At 40.4% G+C, this 25,134-nt stretch overlaps 1 protein-coding gene across 2 annotated transcripts in view; it reads right to left on the bottom strand.

Annotated features, from left to right (window-relative positions):
- ADAMTS20 (ADAM metallopeptidase with thrombospondin type 1 motif 20) overlaps positions 1 to 25,134 on the bottom strand; it is a 406,022-nt gene that overhangs the window by 209,723 nt on the left and 171,165 nt on the right. For both annotated transcript variants that reach the window (XM_063927338.1, XM_063927339.1), the window contains exons 10-14: positions 8,288 to 8,429; positions 7,864 to 7,968; positions 4,606 to 4,748; positions 2,199 to 2,380; positions 1,963 to 2,099 (exon numbers count right to left, since the gene is read on the bottom strand). In XM_063927338.1, coding sequence (XP_063783408.1) covers positions 1,963 to 2,099; positions 2,199 to 2,380; positions 4,606 to 4,748; positions 7,864 to 7,968; positions 8,288 to 8,429 — 709 coding nt within the window. The remainder of the gene's footprint in view (positions 1 to 1,962; positions 2,100 to 2,198; positions 2,381 to 4,605; positions 4,749 to 7,863; positions 7,969 to 8,287; positions 8,430 to 25,134) is intronic.

The raw sequence follows: 25,134 nt of genomic DNA on the forward strand, positions 1-25,134 counted from the left end.
TAATAAACAAAGGCAGTATTTTAACAAGTGCTCCTATTGTTCACATATGAAAGTGACAACACATTTCAAAATATAATGAACATGAAAACTTTGATGTGAACAAGGAGCTCTTATGCAAATGGGCTTAAGGTTTTAAATGTTCAAAATAAACACATTAAAATCAGCATATTTTTGAGAATTGAAGTCACCTGCTAATTTTGGCTTTTTGCAGTTCTGTCTGTGTGGTTTATTTATAGATGATCTGAGTGCACATATAATGGAAATCACTTTATGATTTTATGTTCATATTTTGTGACAGGGAATCATATTTCCTACAGAATTGCTAGATATTTTCTTATTTGGATTTGTTAATAGTTTGTGGTGATAGTTTAATTCAATTATTTTTTGTTCAGCTTGAACCATTCATTATCAGGGTCTGTGACTCATCCTTTTCTTGTCCAACTACTCCATCTTGGTTTTTACACCTGCTGCCACTTCTCTTTCCTGCCCAGGTCTCTTAAGGCTTTGCCCTTGCTTTTCTTCTCCATAAACAGAAAGAGCCTCACCTGTCATACTCTAGTATACTCTTAAGTTTTGACTACAAAAATCAAAAGAATAACACAAAGAAGAAATGTATTTGTTTATTATTCAAATCATTTTTATAGTCAAAATTCACCAAACTTGCAGTGATCGGCTGGAAACACAGAGACTGTCAGGTAGAGACCAGCTGTGAGGCAACTATGAGCTCAGCCTGCCCAGTGCAAACTGCCTGGAGCTGGGTGTGAGGACACACTGTGGCTAAAAGTACTGCAAGAATGTATGTAACTTGTATTCATGTAACTTCTTGTTTGTTCTATTCCCTTTGTATGGAACCCTTACAGTGCCTTATAAATACAAAATAATAATAAGAATAATATTGTTATATCAATATATTATACATATTTTTGTTATACTGTACTAAATGATATAGTTGATGTTTAAAACAATTATTACTATTACCCCATCTTTTACATACATTTTGTTTTACAAAAGCCTTGTTCCCTCTTACCAGTTGCTACTGGCATAGTACCCACTATAGTACAGCACATAAAGTTAATATACTGTACAAGGAAATTGAATAACAAAAAAGATACATCTCAGAAGACCTTATGCTCTTCAGTAAACTACTGTAATCCATTATAATGTATGTTAATTTTCTGTAAGCTACTATACAATCAAGTCGAGGCTAATTTTTTTTTTTCTTTTTTGGAAACGCAAAGTCTTTGTTACATGCTTAAAAAGTATACATACAGGGTATAAAAAAAGCTTCAAATGCGAAGGAGTTAATGAACAGTCATATAAGAAGCTGTGCTCATGTGATCACTCTACTGCAGTAATCTCAGAGAATGTAAACTATCAGATGCAAATGTTCCACTGGTATTAGCTACATGGAAAAATAATTAAATACATAATGTTTTAATAATAACAGCTATTGTTTTTTGGTTGATTGTAATGGGATTATTTCTCAGGGAGGAAGTGGAAATGGTATAAAAGCAGTCATTGACTAAATTAAGCAAAGGGTATTAAATATGGTCATATGTGGTGATTTTAGCAATCATGTTCAAAGAAGATAATATATTGTAAGACATGGAAATTAGCTTGAATGGAAGGATATAGTTACCCATCTCAGAATACTGTAGCAGAAAACTGATCTTGGAAAAATAATGGTACTGTAGCCACACATTAAACAACCATCTCTGTGCCTAGCTGAGTCAAACACAGAAGAGTTAATACATGAAAAGATTTGGCTGTGGTTGGGCTTCCACTTAAGAGCATTTCAGAAATATGATACAGTATGTTAGATTTCTAAAATGTACAACTCCAAATGATTTTATCATATCTTTATCCAGAATATGTTGTTTGTAGAGCTAAATGATACAGATAAAATTGTCAGTATAATAATATTATGTAACACTTTAAATATATATTTTTAGAATTTCCTACCCTGCATAATCCTTGAACACACAAGTCATCCGAATCAGGACTACAAGGAGTACCATCAGTAACTCTGTCTTTCAGCTGGTAATAGGATGATGTCCCAGAAACACGACAAAACAGCTTGCAGCGGTCTTTCATTAAGACTGTACAAATAATACAATATGATTTCTGTTATTGTGAAGCTTCTGCTCCAATCACAATTTTGGTTTTCATCAGAAAAAGAAGAAATTGATAATACTTACTGCCACTATATTTTGGGATCCAGCGTACACTGGTTGTAAGACCATTGATGTTGAAATGTTTACCATCAAAGTGCGAACACTGCACATCTCTAAAATCTTTTTTTCCTTTGGGACAAAAATCAGTATTACAAGATCTAAACTTCATCCTCCTCCCCACACAGTATTTGCCTCCATTTCTTGCCCTGTAACAGAGTAAAATGATAAACATAACTTTTGATTTCCTGCTGTGATATGCAGTATACACTACCTTGCATCTGAACAGAAAAATAGGAAAATAACTATATGGTGTAGTATTTTCAATAGACTAATTTAGGCAGTGATAGGCATCAAGCAATCCTCTGAGCCTTCACTTGTGACCTTTTGTTTCCTCCTGTTTTGTTGTCATACTGTGGGTGGAATTTAGTTAGTCGCTGTAAACATTTACACAAAAAAAAAATTGGCTAAGGGATCATTGATTTACCCCTATATATGCATGTTTTAGCTTATAATGCACTAACAGGCGTTATTGTGCATTAAGATATGGAATCCATGAAAAGTTTACGGATTCATGCATTAACTGGGTCGCGGGACCTGATAAGTCCTGAGTTATCAGGCATATTTTTTCACCTGCCGGTGAATAGAAATCCCTACTACAGTAAGTCCCCACTAAGTATTCTTTGAATAGCCCCTGGTGGATCAATTAGCTGTGGAAAATGACTGTAGATAATTGAATTCCTCTCAGGAAGAAATTATGAGGAAAGGAGTCCTACGGTAAGAAGACTGAAATGGTTAAAGAGACCTGGTATGTAAAAAACTGCCAGAACTGTGCAGGTTTGGAATGATTTACTTACGTGTTCGCTGCACTCACCACAGGTTGTATTCCCACTCTATGGCTAGGGCCACACATAGGAGCCTGCACATGGGCGCCTATGTAGGCACTCACACATATGCAGCGGGCCAGATCCAACCGCAGCTACTAAGTCATATAGACCACAATACATGAAGCCACAATCAACAGTTCTTGAGCTGATTTAATGATCCTGTTAGCAATGGGAGAAGTTAAAATGGCTTAACACACAAATAAGAAGGAATGTCTACTTTTGGCCATGTGCTGTAAATGTCGGTATTCTGACTATGTCGACATTTTGAACATGTCGGCATAATGAATGTCGGTATTTTAACCATGTCTGTATTTTGACTGTCAGTCAATGGTTGTCCGGATTATGACCGTCGGTATTGTTTCTGTCAGTAAATCAGCCTCTACCCCTTCATAGTGCCTTAAATGAGAGATTTATTATAATAGATAAAAAAATAAGTAAAGAGTACCAAAAGGTAAATGTTGCCAACATTTAGATTAACATATGACTGGCTTTGATGTAAAAGATTTCAACATGCACATAACAATACAGGAGCCAGCAACATACAATACCACCCTTTCCTGCAAGACAACAAATTGGTATGTGTCATGCCACATCTTGCTTTAGTCTGCTATAAAACTAAAGCTTAGGAGAAAGTCCATATTTCGGCAGGACATTGATCCCAAACACAAGTGCAAAGCAATACCAGTATGGTTGAACATCAAATAGTTGAATGTTCTACAAGGGCCAAGTCAAAGTCTAGATCTCAATCCATTTGAGAATCTGTAACAGTATTTGAAAACTGCACTCCACAAGCATCATCCAACCACCGTAACAACTTTGGAGCAAATCTGCAAGGAAGACTGGGCAAAAATCACTCCCAGTGTGCAAACCTGCTAGGAACTTACCTCATACTTAAAGGTAATTTTGCAGTAAGAGGTTGTTCTACCAAGTACTAATCTGCATGGGGTATGCAAGCAGCATTTTTCATTCATGTATTTTTTTTTTAATCTGTTGATAAATAATTAATTAGGAGTTTGAAAATGTACTTTAAGAGCCAACTGGTTCGTAATATGCAACAATTTGTGCCAATATCACCTTTAATACAAGCAAATCTGTTTACTTTTTGGGGTCAAATACTACTGCAAGCCACTATCTGGCACTTTCCTGCATTAGTCATGTTTAGAATGTGGTCCAACAAATCAGATGCAATGTTAATTAGTTTATTCATACACAGGGACCGAGCCACTGATGTACAGCAACTGAAATGAAAGACTCAACTTTCTGATCTGAATCAAATCCTCTCAGGACACTATCCTAAATATACTGGAGTGACTTCAGCTGTCTGTAGTGGAGTGGGGAAGTATTAGTTTACATCAGAGCTGTAGTGAAATGTCAGATTAATACCAAACAATTTTACCTTCATGGAGTATATGTGATATTTTTGTATTTATGAGTCCATTATTTTTACTCATGTACTGCTATTAAATAATATAACTCCTCTTTAAGTTAATGTGTCATAAGACAATATGAATAAATGAATAACACATTTGTTGAATGGTAATTCTTACTCAGGTTTATTGCAGTTTCTAACAGAGGTTCTGATTCCGCCACCACAGCTTCTTGAGCATGAACTGTAAGGTTCCCAAGGTCCCCACTCACCATCCACTGGGGGAGCATTTAGTTTGTCCACACAATGACCACTGCGACAATGCTGTTTAATTAAAACATAAGGGATACACTGTAATTTTGATTTGCAAAAAATCTGTGAAAATCTCGTCTCATTTACTGTAGCGTGCATGATGCAAAGTTGTTGGCCCAATGAATGTAAATTATAAGGTAAAAAGCTATCCAATTAGCCCTGAAAGCCAGCACTATGAATGATTTTTTTTTCAACAGTCTAAAAAACATCCCTGACAACTGACTCATTTTCACTATAGTAGCCATGAAAACACATGGATCCGGGAACTTATCACGGATCCATGTGTTTTCGCCTGAAAATGGGTAATTTTTGGGCAATAGAAACGAACAACAACTGAACTGCCTGAAAACCAACATCGAGCAACAATCGCAATAACAGACCATTTTTTTACCCAAAAATGTATCGGGCACAATTGAATTCCTACCATAGTGTGTTTCAAGGAACTTCAAAAAAAACCTGGGGCCGGATCTAATAAAGTCAGTGTTGGCCGGAAATGTGGGTTCCCGGACGAACTTAGACTTTTTAAATGCTGCAATCATTTACAAGGCATGGGTTTGCCGATACATGATTACCACTTTAAAAAAAGTCGGAGTTCATCCTGAAACCCACACCTTCTGCCAGCTCTGACATCATTACATCCAGCGGCTAAACTTATCGGGAGAGTAAATGTCTTGCTTTTTTATCTTTTTATTTACAGAAATAGTTAACAAAAGAAAATCAAGAAATGTATAACATATACAGGGAATACAAATGTGACATTAACCATCCTGGAAATATTAATACACAATAAAGCAGACGTCAAACTATGTTTTTGTGTTTTATTTAAGACTTATCCAATAAAAATACAATAAGGGAGGAAGAGGTAGAATAAGGGAATAGCTTGGCAGTAGACAGCCCATAACACAAATCTGATCAGGAGGTGGGCTGCTTCAAGTCACACCACAGATTTGTCTTTGGTAAGAAAAATACTATGGGTACAAGGTCGCATGAAATTTAAGTTCCATATCATGAACTAAGGCAGTCATATATTCCATAGAAGCAACAAACCAAATCCTAATGATTAAAGCATTAAGCTTTAGTTTGCTTATAGTTTGTGACAATTAAAAGCTTAGCTGCATTATAGATATGGCTGCGGAAATTGTTTTGGGGTTTAGCAAGGGATTCTAGGAGTTTGCTTAGCAACACAATGAGTGGGTTCCTAGGGGGAGAGCTACAGTACCACTCACTTTAGTGATCTAAGTGAAAACTTCATCCCAGTATTTAAACTCTTTATTTTAAAAAGTGCAAAACAGTACAATACAACAATAGTTACATCAGGAAACACAACACACCGATGCATATACCAATAGATGTTGAATGACAAACTATATATCCAAATATAAAACTGTACTAGAGTCCACGTCCACTTACATTTTGTATTTTTTGTAGAAATACAGAACAAATTAAAAAAATACAAATACCAATTGAGAATAGGGGAAGGGAGGAAAGGGAAAAAGGGTTCAACACGGGATGGATATAAAAAGCGGGTATACCAACATGAGTGGAATGATCACAATCTGTTCGTAAAAAAGAGTGACATGGCTGAACTAGCAGTGAGAGTAGCGAATGAGTCTATAAGTTGCAAGGCAATTGTCTCTGAAAATGTTGGTGCCAAGGGCTCCATACTGCAGAGAATTTATCCACTAAATTGTGGAGCAAGGCAGTTATATATTCCATAGAGGCTACGAACCAAATTTTATTAATCACTACTTGTAGGGAAGGAGCAGCTGGTTGCTTGCAGTTAACTGCTATCAATAAATTGGCGGAATTGAATATATGATTACATAATTTGCTCCCTGGTCTGGAAATCCGTTCCAGTGGTTTACCAAGCAATGAATGAAGTGGGCTTTGGAGATTGAGGAATTAAAGATTTCACCCAAAAGGGAGAAAATGTCATTCCAGTAAAGGCCACTCCTTGGGCAATCCCACCACATATGTATGAATGAGCCCATGGAACCACAATGTCTCCAACAAAGATCTAGAAAGCTACTATGTATTCTTACAGGAACAATATACCACCTTAAGTAGACCTTAAAGGCGTTCTCCTTGATACTTGAATTTATAGAGGCTTTGGCAACCATAAATTTAATTTTTGAACAATCCTCCTCCTCCAAAGTTATACCCAAATTGCGTTCCCAGGCTAGTTTGTATGGTTTTTTGGAAGGGGGGGGAGCCGGCCAGGAGAGAGTACAGAATTGATATAACGCCTCTACGGTCAGGGGTATAAAAACACAACTGTCTGAACAAAGTTGGGGGTCTGAGTTTGCCAGGCCTACTCAAGGATTGCACGAAAAAGGTAATCTGCATATAATCAAAATATCTAGCTTGCTGTACTCCAGATTTTCATCCCAGTATTTAGATATCACTAGGCAATCCCACTAAGTGTGCATATGTCCCAATATGGCTGCATTGTAAAGTTTTGTAATTTAACTGATCTCACCTACTGTAAAATTTATTCGTTTTTGTTTGATTCATTCTTTAATGATTATTAGTACAGATGGAAGAACATCAATATTATATTTCTACCATTAAACACACTTGTATGGAATAAACAAATGTGTTGCATTTTTAGACATTTCAAATTCATTATATTTTTATGATAGGACAGTTAATTTCCTAGACTTGTTTTTTATATACCCATAGCCTTGTGACCCAAGTCTACATTTCATTAAGGTTTTGTGCTGATTGTCCTTCATTAAACTGAATTTGGAATATCGAATAATATAATAAGAATTGTATTCCAAATTTTTTAATGGGTTTCTCAATTAAAATAACTAATCCATTTATTTATGTAACTATTTTGAACATATATATATTACGGACCCTTAATATCAGAAATACTCCACTTACTTATTTCACAGTGAGGTTATATTTCTGCATTTAAAAAAAATATTATTTCTTCAGAGAAATATACTGATGGAAGAATAAAAGTCAACATTAAGCAAGACCCATGGAACTGAGCATTGTTAGATCTCTACAAACCTACCTGAAAAGTTGGAAAAATATACCTTATGTCACTAAACTTCATTTAATCCTTTTATGCTGTTTATAGTACCCATTATTTAAACAAACAAAGTTAGAGTTATACCTTTCCAGGACCACAGTCACTTCCATCAGCTGGAGGCATGTGCTGAGTCAAACAACCTTTATGCATTCCTTCTGTACTGGTACACCACAACCGCTTGCATTGTTTCTGTTTGATAAAAAAAATAAAGCAAACTACTATTTGACAATTTTTTGCGTTTAACAGAATTTTATGTAAATTTTGGGTAGTAAGGCACAGTGTATTTTTATTATTTACTGTAAAAGCAATGATTGCTGCTGCCATGTTGACACATTTCTTTTAGTGGAACCATTATAATGCTTTCTAAAATGAAACACATTTCTATGTGAAAATCAAACATTAAATGAGGTTAGAATGTATACATAAATCAATACAATACAGGACAAGCCATTCCTTAAATATTCAGTAAAGTTGCAATTAAAACATATGCAGATAATACAGAACTTACCATATATGGACATACTTGAGAACCAGTGCCGAACATCAGTTCACATTGCTTGTTAGCATCATAAATTACTCCTGGTAACTGATGAGAAAAATCATACACCCGTCCAGTGGGCTTATCAAGCAGACATTCCCCATAGCCAGTACTATAAGGAATATTTAAAAAAAAAAATACTAAGATTTGAAACATATCAGAAACATTTAAAGAAAATTATATCGAAAAGATCCAAATATAACAACCTTCTATATTCAGTGATCTGGCTTCTCTAGCTTTCATTATAGTAAAGTGGTTAGCATGAAAATATCCATCAGTGAGGTTGTATTCTAGATTGTCAGTTGACAGAAAGGCAGAAGTTGACAGAGTAAATTTTTCAATCTAAAAATAAATTAATTGGGAACAAAGAACAAGTAGAAACACGCTGACAGTGCAGTGCTAGCAAGTACAGTTATGTAGATTTTGGTCACGTTATTTAATGACAGGCTAAATACTGTATGGCATATCATTTATGGAAGAAACTGGCAAAGGTGTTCCTGTTTGAGATTTTGATGGGTTAAGTGGGCTCATCAGCCACACCCGGCAGTTACCCTCTAAGGGGTAAATTTACTAAAGTTTCTAAAAATTAAAAGTGGTGATGTTGCCCATAGCAACCAATCAGATTATGGGGGGTAAGAAATTTGCTCCATTAATCTCTGCGCTATTAATTGGCCCCCCTGTCTATTCAATTATGGCCCGTTTTCGCCTGTTTTTAAGGCATTTTCACAAATGCCTATTCCCCCTTTTTTTGTGAAAAGGCATTGGTGAAAAATGCCTCAAAATCAGCTAAAATGGCCTGTGTGAGAAAACATGTGGATTCGCCGATCCACATGTTTTTCGCTCCTGCTGAATTTTTCGCCTAGGTGACAAAACAGCCCTGCTATTGAATAGGGTGAATCCCAATTTGCCCTAAAAATAGTGAATAGTCCCGTTTGGACTAATTGCATACCCCCCATGTCTATCATTTTTCTATTGCATCCTAGAAAATGACAGAACTTGATTGGTTGCTATGGGCAACATCACCCCTTTTCAATTTTAGAAGCTTTAGTAAAGTTACCCCTAAATGTATTGCTATATATAAATGTCCCAACCCTAAAGAAAAAATAGGAATTCTGTAATCACTCAGCACCTGATTTACCCTTCAGATATATACTGTAGGTATAAATCAGCAGCAGCTGAAAAAGAGGTAAATCCAATTTCACATAGAACATAGGAAATTTAGAAGTTTTAGCTGTGCTGATAAACCCTAAAAAAGTATTCAAAAACACTGTATATATATATATATATAATTTAATTAATAAAAACATCTACATACATTTAGAACTTATGTATCCATTTTAACAGGTGTTCTCACTATTTTAAGTACATACATTTGTCATGTAAGAGGTGGTACCCAAAAGAACCAAGAAATTAATTATTTATTTGTACATTTTGCAACTTCAGTCCCCTTCAAAGTACTCTCCCGCTTGAATCAATATATTTGTCCAAATGTTTTTTCCATTGCTGAAAACATTTTTTAAACTTATCTTCGTTAATGCCTTTTAGTACTTTTGCCCTTTTTTGTTTCACCTCTTCAATAATAGCAAAACGTTTTCCTTTAAGGTCTCTTTTCATCCGAGGAAATAAGAAAAAAAGTTGCACTGGGCGAGATTGGGTGAATACGGGGGGTGAGGCAAAAGTGTCATGTCTTTTTTGGTTAAAAATCGCTTAATACTCAGCGCTGTGTGGGCAGATGCATTATCATGATGGAAGAACCAGTCACCTGTTCGTCACAAATCAGGACATTTTTTTCTCAAATCGTGACGCAACCTTTTCAAAACTTTAAAATAAAACTTTGGTTGACAGTTTGAACCTGCGGTACAAATTCTGAGTGCACAGTCCCTCACACATCAAAGAAATTAGTATTGTTTTCACATTTGACTTCACAAAAAATAGGCAAAAGAGTGAATAACTTGTTGGAGAAATAAAACACTCCATTAAAATGCTACCTTCCCCCACAACGTCAATGGGGATACTGGCTCAGAAGAGTTCCGCAAATATTCACCTAGTGGCAGATACCGTACTACAAACGCCCCACCCTCTAGAACAGGATTCCTGTTTCTTTTGGGTACACACTTGTATAAACACAAGGTTCTATTTACTAAGCCTTACGGACATATGTATCAATATTATTTTTACTAAAATAATGTGAAAACGGGTGCTTTTCACATTATTTAAGTTTCACCTACAGTAAGTGTACTAAAGGGGAATTGGAGAATTCCCAAAATTAATTATCTTCCAAACCCTAATTATCTAATTTTTTAAGTAAGCATATTGCATTTCCCATAACTGTAATTGGAATTGCATTTCCCATAACTGTAATTGGAACTGTTATCTGCTAAGATTTACTAACCTTCAATTATAAAAAAAAAAACATCAGAGGGGAGCCTAGTGATATTAACACTAGATCTAAACAGTGTTAACCAGGCTTCCCTGCTATTGTGATAAGGGATGGCCATCGACCATCGATGATTCAAAATCATTGATGTTTTATGGCCGATATCGAATACTTTAGCCATCGATTGTGGAGAACCAAATAATTAATATTAATTGGGCGCTACTTTGACTCTAAAAGACCATAGAAATTATTATTCACAAGCAAGAGCACTAGTATGTCAATACCACAGTAACATGTGCAGCTCCCAATAGGTGATCTGCATTATCACCACAATATAGACACAATATAATAGATCAAATGAGAGCGCATATAAAGTGTATAAATTGTCAAAATTTACAAAAAAAATTATTACAATTTTTAACTCACATAAAAATATTACATATACATTAAAATTTAACTGCTAAACACCTCCTGTGATTGATATCCAATATAAGGTTATATGGTACCACAGAATATGAAGTGGTTGATATTGAAACAGCGTGGCTACTTACACATGGTAACAATGTTCACCTCAAATTATGAATTTAGTGCTCACCGCTGTAGGGGTCCCTTTCTGAAACTCCCAATTTGCAGATCAGCGGTGATATTGAAATATAGGCTGCGGTTGACAAAATTGACGATGGAAAGACAGGTGAGTGCACAATGACCCTGTGAAATGGCTCCAATAGTAAACAGCTGTCAAAAGTGCAGGCACCAAGATGACACAGCCGAATTAGTGTGCTCTGCATCTGGATGTTTAAAGCTGGAATAGTGCAGTGGTTTGTTTCAAGGCTGGCGAGTCACACGGCGGAGCGGCTGTCAGAGTCTGGCTGCCGAGATAGGGTTTCGCAGCAGTGATGTGGCACAGAGCCATGGAGCACTTGGAAATAGAGGCAAAGTGGCTAGCATCCACTGGTCACCGGGACAGAAATCACAGCCGCAATGCGGCGCACAGCCGTACAGCACTTGGAGGTGAAAGGTCCAAATGGATAGCACTGGTGTGTTTTAGATGGCAATCACCAGGTGAAGATCTTCAGCTCCACAGGGGGTGACCCTTAACGCATTTCTCTGCTGTAGCTGTGACGCGGCTTCATCAGAAGGGATGGATGAATTGGTCTCCAGCAGATCCAGTATTTAACTGGTCAGCTAACCAATCCACAGAGTGCAGCAATTATGTGTTGCAGGTGTGCAGTTTCAAAATAGACTTTAGTGCTCAAAAGTAGACAATAAATGACAAATAGATAATAATACAATACAAAGTTACATTTTATGTAGACAATTAGAACTTTTAAACACAATATACAGAAAACATAGTTCAATGATTTATTACTTCAAAAACGGCATCATGGCAGCTTTGAATGTTTAATGAACAGTATCATTAACCCAACTTCAAGTATTGCTAAAATCCCATTGATGGATATATATGAGTTGTGGCACAGTGCACTAATTCCTGGGTCAGGTATATAGCAAAACCTGGGTTCAAACCCAAGTGCAAACTGCTAAGTTTTCTATTTTGTTATGATATATAATTATTGTTTTTATATATTTAAATATAGTATTGAATATAAAATATATCCAAATGCGGACTTCAAACTAAAACACATATGCATGTATAAAAATAAGTATAAGTATACCATTCACCATAAATGGTGGAAACCAATTTAGATCAGATTCCCTAATAGTAAGTAAAAGAATGATGATCATTTTCCCAAGTAAATAGAATATATTAGGCACTGATAAGTCTCATGATCACTGATACCAATATAATGGGCACAATACAAAAAAAAGAAGAAAAGAGAAGAGGAAAAACACCCAGATAGTTAGATGAATGGCAGCATTAGACCAACTTCAATTATTATACAATCAAAATAACGAATAAGTTGGAGCTGTGGCTCAGTGCTTATGTCATGTATTCAGCAGGACCAGGGTTCGAATCCAAGTACAAACCAATTTAATTTTCCTATTTTAATTGACTATATAATTGTTATTTTAATATATTTAAATATGATGTTGAATATAACCAAACTACAAACTACACCACTTGTATATAGATGAATATAGATATACCATCCACCCTAGCTGGAACAGATTCTGTTTAGATCCAATAAACTAATAATAAATAGTAGGGAAATGGACAACTACTCAGGTAATTAAAGGTGTTGGAAAAATATTAAGGTTCAAGGTTAATGGTATCAATATAATAACCACATAAAAAGGAAGAAGAAAAAACAGAATAATTCTAGAGGCAGGAATAGAGAAATAATATAACAAGTATATTTACAAAAATTATGATGCAGAAATGATAGGAATTTTTAGGCCAACACAGTATGCTAAGGGAATAATAAGGAAGAGATACACCACAGGGTACACCTCAGCGCAGCAGCAAGAGGAAGATGTGGGATATTATCTATTAAATATTATTGAGTTCAATAGACTCATTCAGACCCGAAGGAAATAGAGTGCCTAAAGAGTAGATCCAGAAGGCTTCTCTTTTGCAAAGAAGGTTAAATCTATCACCTCCTCTCGCTTTCGCTCTGATGGTTTCTATATCCTGTAAGTGTAAAACATTAACATTCCCCTGATGTTTAGATTGTACATGTCTAGACAAACTGTGTAAGCAATAGCCCTTAAGGACATTCCGTCTGTGTTCTAAAAATCTAATATTCAATGTGTGAGTAGTTCGTCCCACATACTGTGAACCACAATCACATGTAATCAGATAAATAGTATAGGTGGAATTGCAACAGTGCCGAGTGTTGTAGAGCTAAATTGAGTGCTTCTATTGAGTATAAAGTGGCAATTAATGCAGCTTGTACGGCCACATTTGAAGCAACCCTTTGTAGTAGCCAATTTATCCAACCAAGAAGGATTACCTAAAATAGAACTCGGATTTGATTTAAAATGGCTAGGTGCCAAAAAACTTCGTAAATTTCTATTCTTTTTAAACACAATCTTGGGAGTCTCTTCAAAACATGTCTTAAGTATAGCAACATTTTTCTTAATAATATTTTTAATGCTTTTAGAATGAGAATTGCATTTAGATACAAAGATAGGGGTACATTCAAATTCTGTAGTAATCAGATGATCTGTAACTTTCATAGTCTTAGTGAGAAGTTTGTTATGCACACCAGTGCCAGCAGGAAAGTACTGGTGTCAGAACTGTTATGCACTCCAGTGTCTGCAGGAATGTACTGGTGTTTGAACTGTTATGCAAAACAGATGGACTCACAGACAAACTGGGGGATATGACATAACGTACACAGAAGGTGATAGGGTAACAAAATACACACAAAGTGAACAGAGAAGCCCAGAGGCTAAGGAACTGGGTATCTCCCTTGTATTAGAACTGCTAAGATGGAAAAAGCAAGATGTTGTGTTTTAATACGTAGAGTACCCGAAATGCTGTTGCTAAGGGCAACAGCAAAACCCTAAAGGGTTACCAACGGGTGTGGCAGTAAACTCCTTGGTCAGAGATGGAATGATAGACACAAGGAGAATCTCCACAATCCAAATTCTCACTTGCAGTGCACAGGTTTTAGCTTACTGCCACTAAACTGACCCCTGACACCTAGCACAGTGAGACAGGATTAGACAGGCAAGTCTTAGAATACAGCCGCAAACTTGCTAAGTTCACAGGGTAGTAACAGAACCCCAGCAAGCTAAACGACTGACTCCAGTCTTACTGCTAGGTCTGGATTGGCAGAGTGTAATACCAAATTCCCAGGCCTATTTGCAGTAAGCAACAAACAAATACAAAGCTACACAGTACTGGCTAACGTTCATGAACTGACCAACAAAGATTCAGCAGCATCTGCTTACCCTGAAAAGAGGCCTTATAAAGCAGGTGCTGTCCACGCCCCACTCAGACCTCACAGACTGTGAGCACAAAAACCAGCACCGGATCCCCTGCCGTGCACAGAGCCTATAACCACTGCACAGCAAAAGACCCGAACCGGAGTATCAGCTGCGCTCAGGTTACTCCACTAGCACTTGTCTCCCGGTTGCCATGACGACGTGGCAGCACAGGGCAGGAGACCCTAACAGTACCCCCCCTCTGACGAGGGGTCAAAGAACCCCTACCACCGGGTTTATCGGGGAACTGCGAGAAGAAAGAGCGTATCAGTCTGGGGGCATGAAGATCACAACTGCGCACCCACGACCGCTCCTCCGGGCCATACCCCTTCCAGTGCACCAAAAATGACAGCCGACCCCGAACCACCTTGGAGTCAAGAATCCTTTCAACAACAAACTCCCTCTGGCCACGTATCAGAAGAGGGGAAGGTCTTCCACTGGTAGAAGGATTACTAATCGCCCGTTTTAAAAGGGAACAATGAAATGTTTTATTGATACCCAAAGAACGGGGCAGATCTAACTGAAATGCCACCGGATTGATAACCCTGGTGATCTTATAAGGGCCGATGAACCGGGGCCCTAACTTATGAGATGGCTGTCTCAACTTCAAATTCTTGGTAGACAACCAGACGAAGTCTCCTAATTTGAAGCTGCAGGGTCTTTTCCGCTTATCAAAAACCCTTTTGGTCACTAATGACACAGACACAAGGGCTTTCTTCACTTTCCGCCAAATACCTCTAAGGACCGAAACCACAGAGGAACCACCAGGCGTGGAGTCCACGGGGTCAAAAGAATTGGCCTTAGGATGATGCCCATACACACAAAGGAAGGGAGAGATCCCTGTAGCAGAGTGAGCCGCGTTGTTATAGGCAAACTCCGCCATGGACAGATGAGCAACCCAGTCAGTCTGACACTTGGAGACATAACACCTGAGGAACTGCTCCAAGGACTGGTTCACCCTTTCAGTCTGCCCATTAGACTGCGGATGGTAGCCTGACGACAAGCTGACAGAAATCTGGAGATCGGAACAAAATGCCCTCCAGAATTTGGCCACAAACTGGGATCCGCGGTCAGAGACCACATCAAGTGGCAACCCGTGGAGACGCACAACATGCAGCATAAATAATTCAGACAGGCGTCTGGCTGATGGCAGCCCAACCAGTGGAACGAAGTGCGCCATCTTCGAAAACCTGTCAACGACAACCCAGATGGCTGTCATCCCCGAGGATTTGGGCAAGTCCACCACAAAATCCATTGAAATGTGGGTCCATGGCTTAGATGGGATAGAGAGTGGATGTAATGGGCCAACAGGAACCCCTCTAGGAGTCTTATTTCGGGCACAGATGTCACATGCCCGAACCCACTGATCCACATCCTTAGCCACCGAGGGCCACCACACCGCCCTAGATAGCAACTCCCGAGTTCTGGCAATACCCGGGTGACCTGCCGACTTCTTGGCATGGAATTCCAGGAACACTCGCTGTCTTAACCTAGGAGGCACAAACAAAAGACCTACCGGAAGGTCTGGAGGAGCCTGCTCCTGTGCTCTAAGGACTAATGATAAGAGGTCCTGGGTAATGCCCACTTTAATACATGATGGGGAAACAATGGGCAACGGCTCCTCGGTGGTCTCCTGGATTGGAGCAAAACTCCGCGAGAGCGCATCAGCCTTGATGTTTTTTGACCCAGGGCGATATGTTATCAAAAAATTAAAGCGAGCAAAAAACAAAGCCCATCGTGCCTGCCTGGCATTGAGACGCTTCGCTGACTCTAAATATGCCAGATTCTTATGGTCAGTGAGAATTGAGACCACAAACTTAGCCCCCTCAAGCCAGTGTCTCCACTCCTCGAGTGCATCCTTAATAGCCAACAATTCCCAGTTACCCACGTCATAATTCATCTCGGCAGGCGAAAATTTACGGGAAAAGTAAGCACAGGGATGAAGGCGATTATCAGACACTCCCATCTGAGAAAGCACTGCCCCAATACCCATCTCAGAGGCATCCACCTCCACCACAAAAGGACGCTCTGGATCTGGGTGTCGCAGCACCTTGGCCGAAACAAATGCCCTTTTGAGACGGGCAAAAGCCGCTTTAGCCTCACAAGACCAGTGAGCAACATCCGCCCCTTTCTTAGTGAGTGCCACCAAGGGCGCCACTATAGACGAAAATCCAGCGATAAATCGTCTATAAAAATTCGCAAAGCCCAGGAAACGCTGAAGCGCCTTCAAACTAGTGGGCTGCACCCAATCCAGGACTGCCTGTACCTTGGAACCCTCCATTTGGAAACCTTCTGGGGAGATAATATATCCTAGAAATGCGATTTGCTGAACTTCAAATTCGCACTTCTCCAGCTTTGCCCCAAGCCGGTGGTCTCTGAGTTTCTGGAGGACTAAGCGTACATGCTTCCGATGTTCCTCCAGGGAATGGGAGAAGATTAGGATGTCATCTAAGTATACAACTAAGAATCTATCCAAATATTCCCTGAGCACATCATTCATGAAATCCTGGAAGACTGCCGGGGCATTACAGAGCCCAAAAGGCATCACCAAATATTCATAATGCCCTGAGTGGGTATTAAAGGCAGTCTTCCATTCATCCCCCTCTCTTATTCGGATTAGATTGTACGCACCGCGTAGGTCAATCTTAGAAAAAATGGTGGCAGTACGAAGCTGGTCAAACAAGACCGAAATGAGAGGCAGTGGGTATGAGTTTTTAATCGTGATACGGTTCAATTCCGTGAAGTCGATGCAGGGTCGCAACGAACCGTCCTTTTTACCCACGAAGAAGAACCCCGACCCAACTGGAGACTGTGAAGGTCTGATAAATCCCTTAGCCAAGTTCTCCTGAATGTACTCTGCCATAGCCTGAGTCTCAGGACGTGACAGGGAGTACAACCTGCTCTTGGGAAGCTTAGCATTTGGCAACAAATCAATGGCACAGTCATAGGGGCGATGGGGAGGTAGTACCTCTGCAACTTTTTTGGAGAACACGTCCGCAAAATCTGCATAACACCCTGGCAATCCTGGCAAACTTAGCTGCGAGAGCCTGACTGGAAGGCTCAAGCAACTCCTGAAACAATCAGTACCCCAACTAAGAATCTCCCCAGAGACCCAGTCAAATTGAGGATTGTGGGCCCTTAACCAGGGTAACCCCAACACCAATGGGGCAAAAGTACAGACAGTCACATAAAAGGACAATTTTTCAGAGTGTGTGGCTCCAATAAACAAAGAAATCTGGCTAGTGCAAGAGGTAATTTTACCTTGGAATAATGGTTCCCCGTTTAACCCACAAATCTCAATTTCCGATGCCAAGGGTACTAAGGGAACAGAGTGTTTCAGGGCGAATTGGCGGTCCATAAAAACCCCGTCGGCCCCACTGTCCACAAAGGCCTCAGTCTTGACAGTTTGACCGAGGATCTTCAAGGTCACCGGAATGATAAAAGTCTTCTTGGGAAATTCTGACTTCTGGCCTGACAGGATATTTCCCATCACCCTCAGGCCCTGAAGTTTTCCGGCTTTTCTGGGCATGATACTACCACATGACCTTTATTCCCACAGTACAAACACAACCCCTGCTGTCTCCTCCGCGTCTTCTCACGCGAGGAGAGGCGGGTAGCCCCAATCTGCATAGGCTCCTCAGAAAATTCCTCAGAGTCTGAGGTTCCCTTGGGAAGGAAGGAAATCTCAGTCTCCCTTTCAAGCCTACGCTCTCTCAGCCGTCTATCCACCCGGATGGATAACTGCATGAGCTGATCCAAGCTATCAGGCAAGGGATATTGTACCAGTTGGTCCTTTATCTGGTTAGAAAGACCTCTTCGGTACTGGTGTCTCAGGGCTGGGTCATTCCACTGGGTATCATGGGCCAACCTCCGAAACTCCGTACAGTAAACCTCAACTGGCCTGCGCCCTTGCTTAAGGATCGAAATCTGAGCCTCGGCTGAGGCCGTCTTGTCAGGGTCATCATACAACATGCCCAGTGCCGTAAAAAAAGCATCAACACTTTTAAGCGACGGACAGTCAGGCTGCAACCCATATGCCCAGACCTGTGGGTCTCCTTGTAGCAAGGAAATCACTATGCCCACCCGCTGAATCTCCGACCCAGAAGACTGAGGCCTAAGCCGGAAGTATAGCTTGCAGCTCTCCTTGAAACAAAAGAACTGCGAGCGATCTCCAGAAAAACGATCCGGTAGATTTACTTTCGGCTCCTTAACCCCTGCAGGTGCTGCTGCTGCGGGAGCTCTGCCAGCAGCCTGGGAGGTGTGCATTTTAATGGACAAATCATTAAATTGTCGAGTCAGGACCTGCACCTGATCGACCACCTGTTGCAACGTATTTTGAGGGGTATGCTCCATATTCCCACAAAATTTCAACAGGAGTATTAGGCTGCTGAATATGTTATGCACACCAGTGCCAGCAGGAAAGTACTGGTGTCAGAACTGTTATGCACTCCAGTGTCTGCAGGAATGTACTGGTGTTTGAACTGTTATGCAAAACAGATGGACTCACAGACAAACTGGGGGATATGACATAGCGTACACAGAAGGTGATAGGGTAACAAAATACACACAAAGTGAACAGAGAAGCCCAGAGGCTAAGGAACTGGGTATCTCCCTTGTATTAGAACTGCTAAGATGGAAAAAGCAAGATGTTGTGTTTTAATACGTAGAGTACCCGAAATGCTGTTGCTAAGGGCAACAGCAAAACCCTAAAGGGTTACCAACGGGTGTGGCAGTAAACTCCTTGGTCAGAGATGGAATGATAGACACAAGGAGAATCTCCACAATCCAAATTCTCACTTGCAGTGCACAGGTTTTAGCTTACTGCCACTAAACTGACCCCTGACACCTAGCACAGTGAGACAGGATTAGACAGGCAAGTCTTAGAATACAGCCGCAAACTTGCTAAGTTCACAGGGTAGTAACAGAACCCCAGCAAGCTAAACGACTGACTCCAGTCTTACTGCTAGGTCTGGATTGGCAGAGTGTAATACCAAATTCCCAGGCCTATTTGCAGTAAGCAACAAACAAATACAAAGCTACACAGTACTGGCTAACGTTCATGAACTGACTAACCAACAAAGATTCAGCAGCATCTGCTTACCCTGAAAAGAGGCCTTATAAAGCAGGTGCTGTCCACGCCCCACTCAGACCTCACAGACTGTGAGCACAAAAACCAGCACCGGATCCCCTGCCGTGCACAGAGCCTATAACCACTGCACAGCAAAAGACCCGAACCGGAGTATCAGCTGCGCTCAGGTTACTCCACTAGCACTTGTCTCCCGGTTGCCATGACGACGTGGCAGCACAGGGCAGGAGACCCTAACAAAGTTTTTCTCTATCTATAGAGCTAGCCTCATCAAGAGCAGATTTAAGAATGCTATCTGGATAACCTTGTTCTGAGAAGGCTTTTGTTAAGTCTTTTGCCTGTAAAACAAAACAAACTGTTCGAAATCAGAGCAATTCCCCCTGATTCTGTAGTATTGGCTTTTCGGTATGTTGTCTAACCAAGGTCTATAGTGACAACTGCGATAGTTAAGATATCTATTGCAGTTGACCTCTTTTTTATAGGTGGATGTCACCACCTTCCCATTTTTTATATTTAGGGCTATATCCAGGAAGTTTATACATTTATTGTGAATAGTGGGGGTGAATTTCAGACCAAAAGTGTTAGTGTTAAGATAAGTGAGAAATTGAGAAGCTGAATCAAAATCTCCACCCCAAATAAAAAACATATCATCTATGTACTGCCCATAGAGTACCAGGTTCGCCCCAAATGGACCGCTCCAGATATACTGTTATTGAAAGCGGCCCATATAAAGGTTGGAAAAACGCGAGGTGAACCTGGTACCCATGGCGGTTCCAAGAATCTGTAAATAAAAAACACCATCGAAAGTGAAGTTGTGAGTCAAAATAAATTGAACCACATCCAGAATGAATTGACGTCTCATGTCAAACAGAGTAGAGTCTGAATCTAAATAAGATTGTAGTGCCAAACCACTATCTTTGTGTGGAATACTGGTGTATAATGACTCTGCATCACAGGTCATTAGTAAATATCTATGATTCCATTGAACATTATTGATAAGATTAAAAAAAAATGGGTAGAATCTTTAATATGAGATCTGAGTGACACGACATGTTGTTGAAGAAAATAATCAACAAAGGCAGATAAATTAGTGGTAAGGGACCCAACACTAGAAATAATAGGACGACCAGGAGGTGAGTGGAGGGATTTGTGAATCTTAGGCAAGTGATAATACGTGGGGATAACATGATAAGGATTCAATAAAAATGAGTATTCCTTCCTGGATATAGCCCCCTCTTCTAATGCTTGCTCCAAAAAGCCTTTAATTTCACACAAATAAGCAGAGGATGGATCACCAGACAAGACTGTATAAAATTTAGCATTGGTTAACTGTCGATAAGCCTCACTCAGGTAATCACTCTTATCCTGAATACCACTGCCTTTATCGGTCACTTTAATGATGATCGACCCATCTCTGTTTAAGTTGGTTAGGGCCTTCCGTTCATTAGGATGTAAATTATTACATTTGACTTTTTTATCCTTTCATTTGGTTCAAAGATCTCTAAAATCATTTAATGTAGAAGAATAGAAAGCCTCAATGCACCCATTTTTATATTGTGTCGGGTAGAATTCAGATTTTTTCTTTAATCTCATTAAGTCATCTTTCTTAACATCATAGAGTAATTGAGACTTGGCAGAATTACCATTTTTTAGACGTTTATTGGTAAAATATCTCTGTCTACAGAGATCTCTGGTATATTGGTTCAACTTAATGTATAATTCAAAAGGGTCTGGTCCTGTGGATGGTGCAAATTTAAGACCTTTAGAGATTATGGCTTTCTCACTTTCAGTTAATACTTTTGAAGATAGATTTTTTTCTTTGCGTTTTTGGACTGACTTCATAAATCCTCCTCTGTATCCTCTGTATCTGGAGCCTTTCGTTTTGGAGACTCCTGATTCAGAGGGCTGTATCTGCTGCAATTTTTCCAAATCAGATACAGATCTTTCTCTAAAAAAATCTCCGATCCCTGTGAAGAAACTTTGCTAGAGTACGTGGATTTGGATCTAGCTCCCTTTTGTTAAAAATCTGTTATATTCTGTTGTATTGGGTCGCTTCTCACAGATTGTTGGGGGATATTCCTAGTCCTGTTTGTATTATGGAATTGGTTGGTTCTATATTGATCTTTTTTTATGCATGGTGGAGGAATTAATTCTATTCCTCTGAAATTGATGCATGTTGGAATTCCTATTCTGGGTATACATACCCCTATCTTTTTCTGTAAAATCTCTATGTCTCCTATTATATGTCATAACTTGGTTAGTATTATAGTCATGATTATCTCTTGATAGTATCTTGGTTTTTTTTAAGCAATCAAGGTCTGCTCATACTCCTCTATTTTTTTTAATTTAATCTATAGTCATGGTCCCTAAAATCAGCTCTAACTTCATAAGGTTTCAGTAATCCCTGTATCTTCTCAATTTCTAAATTAATCAGAGAAACCTTTTTATCTCTATAAGAGATTAATAATTCAATCAAAGCAAATGAGCATTGGTCGAAAGTGCTGTTCTATTTTTGTGGATTGTGGAGAACCACATGGTTTCCTGTCATCGATGGTCACAGGGGCGGATTGGTCCACCGGGATGTCGGACTAGTTCCTGGTTGGCAGGGCTGTGCTGTGCTGCACGCGGCCGGCCTGATCCCCCTTGCCGGCCAAGACATATAGCTGCCTGCCATCGATCGGAGCTCAGAGCTCAGTCAGCTGACAGTTGTGCCGCCGTACCTACAATACAGCAGATACATCTCAGCATCCAGGGCACCACACGCACACGTGCTTCTTATTATGCTTCACAGCAGCTTTTCCCTCTGCCTGCTCCTGCTAACTGCATACACTGTGGCCGCATCCTGTTATTCCACTGTGACTGTCCGGGCTCCCTGCTCTTTCAGCAGGAAGATAGCCAGGTACCATGAGTGTGTGTGTGTGTGTGTGTGTGTGTGTGGGGGGAATTATATCTGTTTACCGGGGGAGTGGTGACCTGTCTAATATGTGTGTATTGGAGGGCTCAGTGTATTGGAGGGCTCAGTCATATGTGTGTACTGAAGGGGGTCAGTCATATGTGTGTACTGGGGATCAGTCATATGTGTGTACTGGGGGGTCAGTCATATATGTGTACTGGAGTGGGTCAGTCATATGTGTGTACTGGGGGTCAGTCATATGTATGTACTGGAGGGGGTCATTCATGTGTGTACTAAGGGGTCAGTCAAATGTGTGTACTGGAGGGGGTCAGTCATATGTGTGTACTGGGAGGCCAGTCATGTGTGTGTACTGGAGGGGGTCAGTCATATATGTACTGTGGGTTCAGTCATGTGTGTACTGGAGGTGGTCAGTCATATCTGTACTGGGGGTTCAGTCATGTGTGTACTGGAGGAGGTCAGTCATATGTGTACTGGGGGTTCAGTCATATGTGTGTACTGGAGGGGGTCAGTCACATGTGTGTACTGGAGGGGGTCCGTCATATGTGTGTACTGGAGGGGGTCAGTCATATGTGTGTACTGGAGGGGGTCAGTCATATGTGTGTACTGGAGGGGGTCAGTCATATGTGTACTGGGGGTTCAGTCATGTGTACTGGAGGTCAGTCATATGTGTAATGGGGATTCAGTCATGTGTGTGTATTGGGGGTCAGTCATATGTGTGTACTGGAGGGGGCCAGTCATATGTGTGTACTGGGGGGTCAGTCATGTGTGCACTTGAGGGGGTCAGTCATATGTCTGTACTGGAGGGTGTCAGTCATATGTGTATACTGGAGGAGGTCAGTCATATGTGTACTGGGGGTTGTCATGTGTACTGGAAGAGGTCAGTCATATGTGTGTACTGGGGGTTCAGTCATGTGTGTACTGGGGAAAATATGGGAGAGGAGATTTGTGCATATGGGGGGGTCTGTCATATGTGTGTACCGGGGGAAAATACAGGGGAGGAAGGTCATTATAAAGTCACACAAGCTGCTGACTGCCAATATATAAGTGCCAGGCAGAATGTTTATTTGTTTATTGCTATTTTCTATTTATTGTACCTCCTGATTGTTTTTATAATTAGTGAGATCAGCAGATAGAAAGGGAGTGACATTATGTAAATATCTATGTCCCTTTTGTAGTTATTTTATATAGCAAGCACCATTATGGCATAGTATACAGCATTATTGGACTGATTGTGAGCCAGATGTGGTGGCATGGTGTTTTCCGTCTGAGTTGCATCGCGCATATGGTGTTGGTTCAGTGTCGCAGTATATATTCAGTGTACTAGAAATGTGTTGGACATTCCTTTGTGGTTACAGGGGGCTAGTTAGTCAGACTCAGATGTAATGTAGTATGGGCGTGTTGCTGATAGTAGTTACGTATAGAGACATTGAATTGCTCCCATTGGCCATACTCAGATGTATGATCTGCACACAGTATAGGGCTGGTGAAAGTGTCACTGGTGTGACTGATGGTGGCATCTAAAGACAAACAAAGCATAATTGCAGCATCGTAGACACTGTAGGCATCTCAGTCCTTGCACATTCAGATGCACAGATGTACACTGGGGAAGGGCACTGTAGCAGCATTAACATAAAGTCACAGACGTAGCTACAGCAAAAGACACAAGGAAGGTCACCCCCTCCACAGACCCTACCCCCATTAGGGCTGCTTACAGAGATTCCCCGGGCTGGTTTTCCATTCTAATCCACCCCTGGATGGTAAAGACCAACCAAATAGTTTTTTTCCCCTTTACAATGTGTCTGGACATGGAGCATAGGTCCGCTCCGTGACACCCATGAAGCCCCGCCCCCAGTCACTGATTGGCCCACAGTCCACTTCATAGTAAAGCAGGGATAACCATCGATGGGTGAAACCATCGATGGATCCCTAGCAGAAAGTTTTATACCATCAATGGTTGACATCAATGGTACCATCAATGGCAACCATCAATGGATAACCCACCAATGGCCATCCCTAATTGTGATTGAGCTATATTACCCTCAGTAGTAATGAGAGAGCTTAGCAGCTCCCTCGCCCCTATCATCTTTGTTGTTAACTCCCAGCAACTGCAGAAAGGGTACCCCTCCGTGCTGGTTGTGCAGCATCACAGAAAGAAAGGTTAATGAGACATTTCTATTTTTTTTTAATAAATCCCTTTCACAACTGTTTTGTTTTCTAATCCCTTTATTATCATCTGGCCATGGCGCCTGCTCCCATTCCTTGTGAGAGGCAACTTCAACAACACATACAGTTACGAGGCAGATAGGGAGAACAAGGTGCACATCCCAGGAGGACACTGTACATGGGGTGTGAGTGGCTGCCATGGACCCATCTACTTGCAGCCCCATAGGAGACAACAGCCTGCATAAGGCTGTGCTCCTCACATTCAACGTCATGCCCCCTGCCCACTCCATACCTGTCTGCATGCAGCCCCGGAGGAGAAAGCAGCCTGCGCCAGCATGTGCCTCCCCATCCAGCGTCATGCCCCCTGCTATGTGCCTGCCCTGCTG

This window comes from Pseudophryne corroboree, chromosome 6 (assembly GCF_028390025.1).
Source record: "Pseudophryne corroboree isolate aPseCor3 chromosome 6, aPseCor3.hap2, whole genome shotgun sequence".
Taxonomy (NCBI): domain Eukaryota; kingdom Metazoa; phylum Chordata; class Amphibia; order Anura; family Myobatrachidae; genus Pseudophryne; species Pseudophryne corroboree.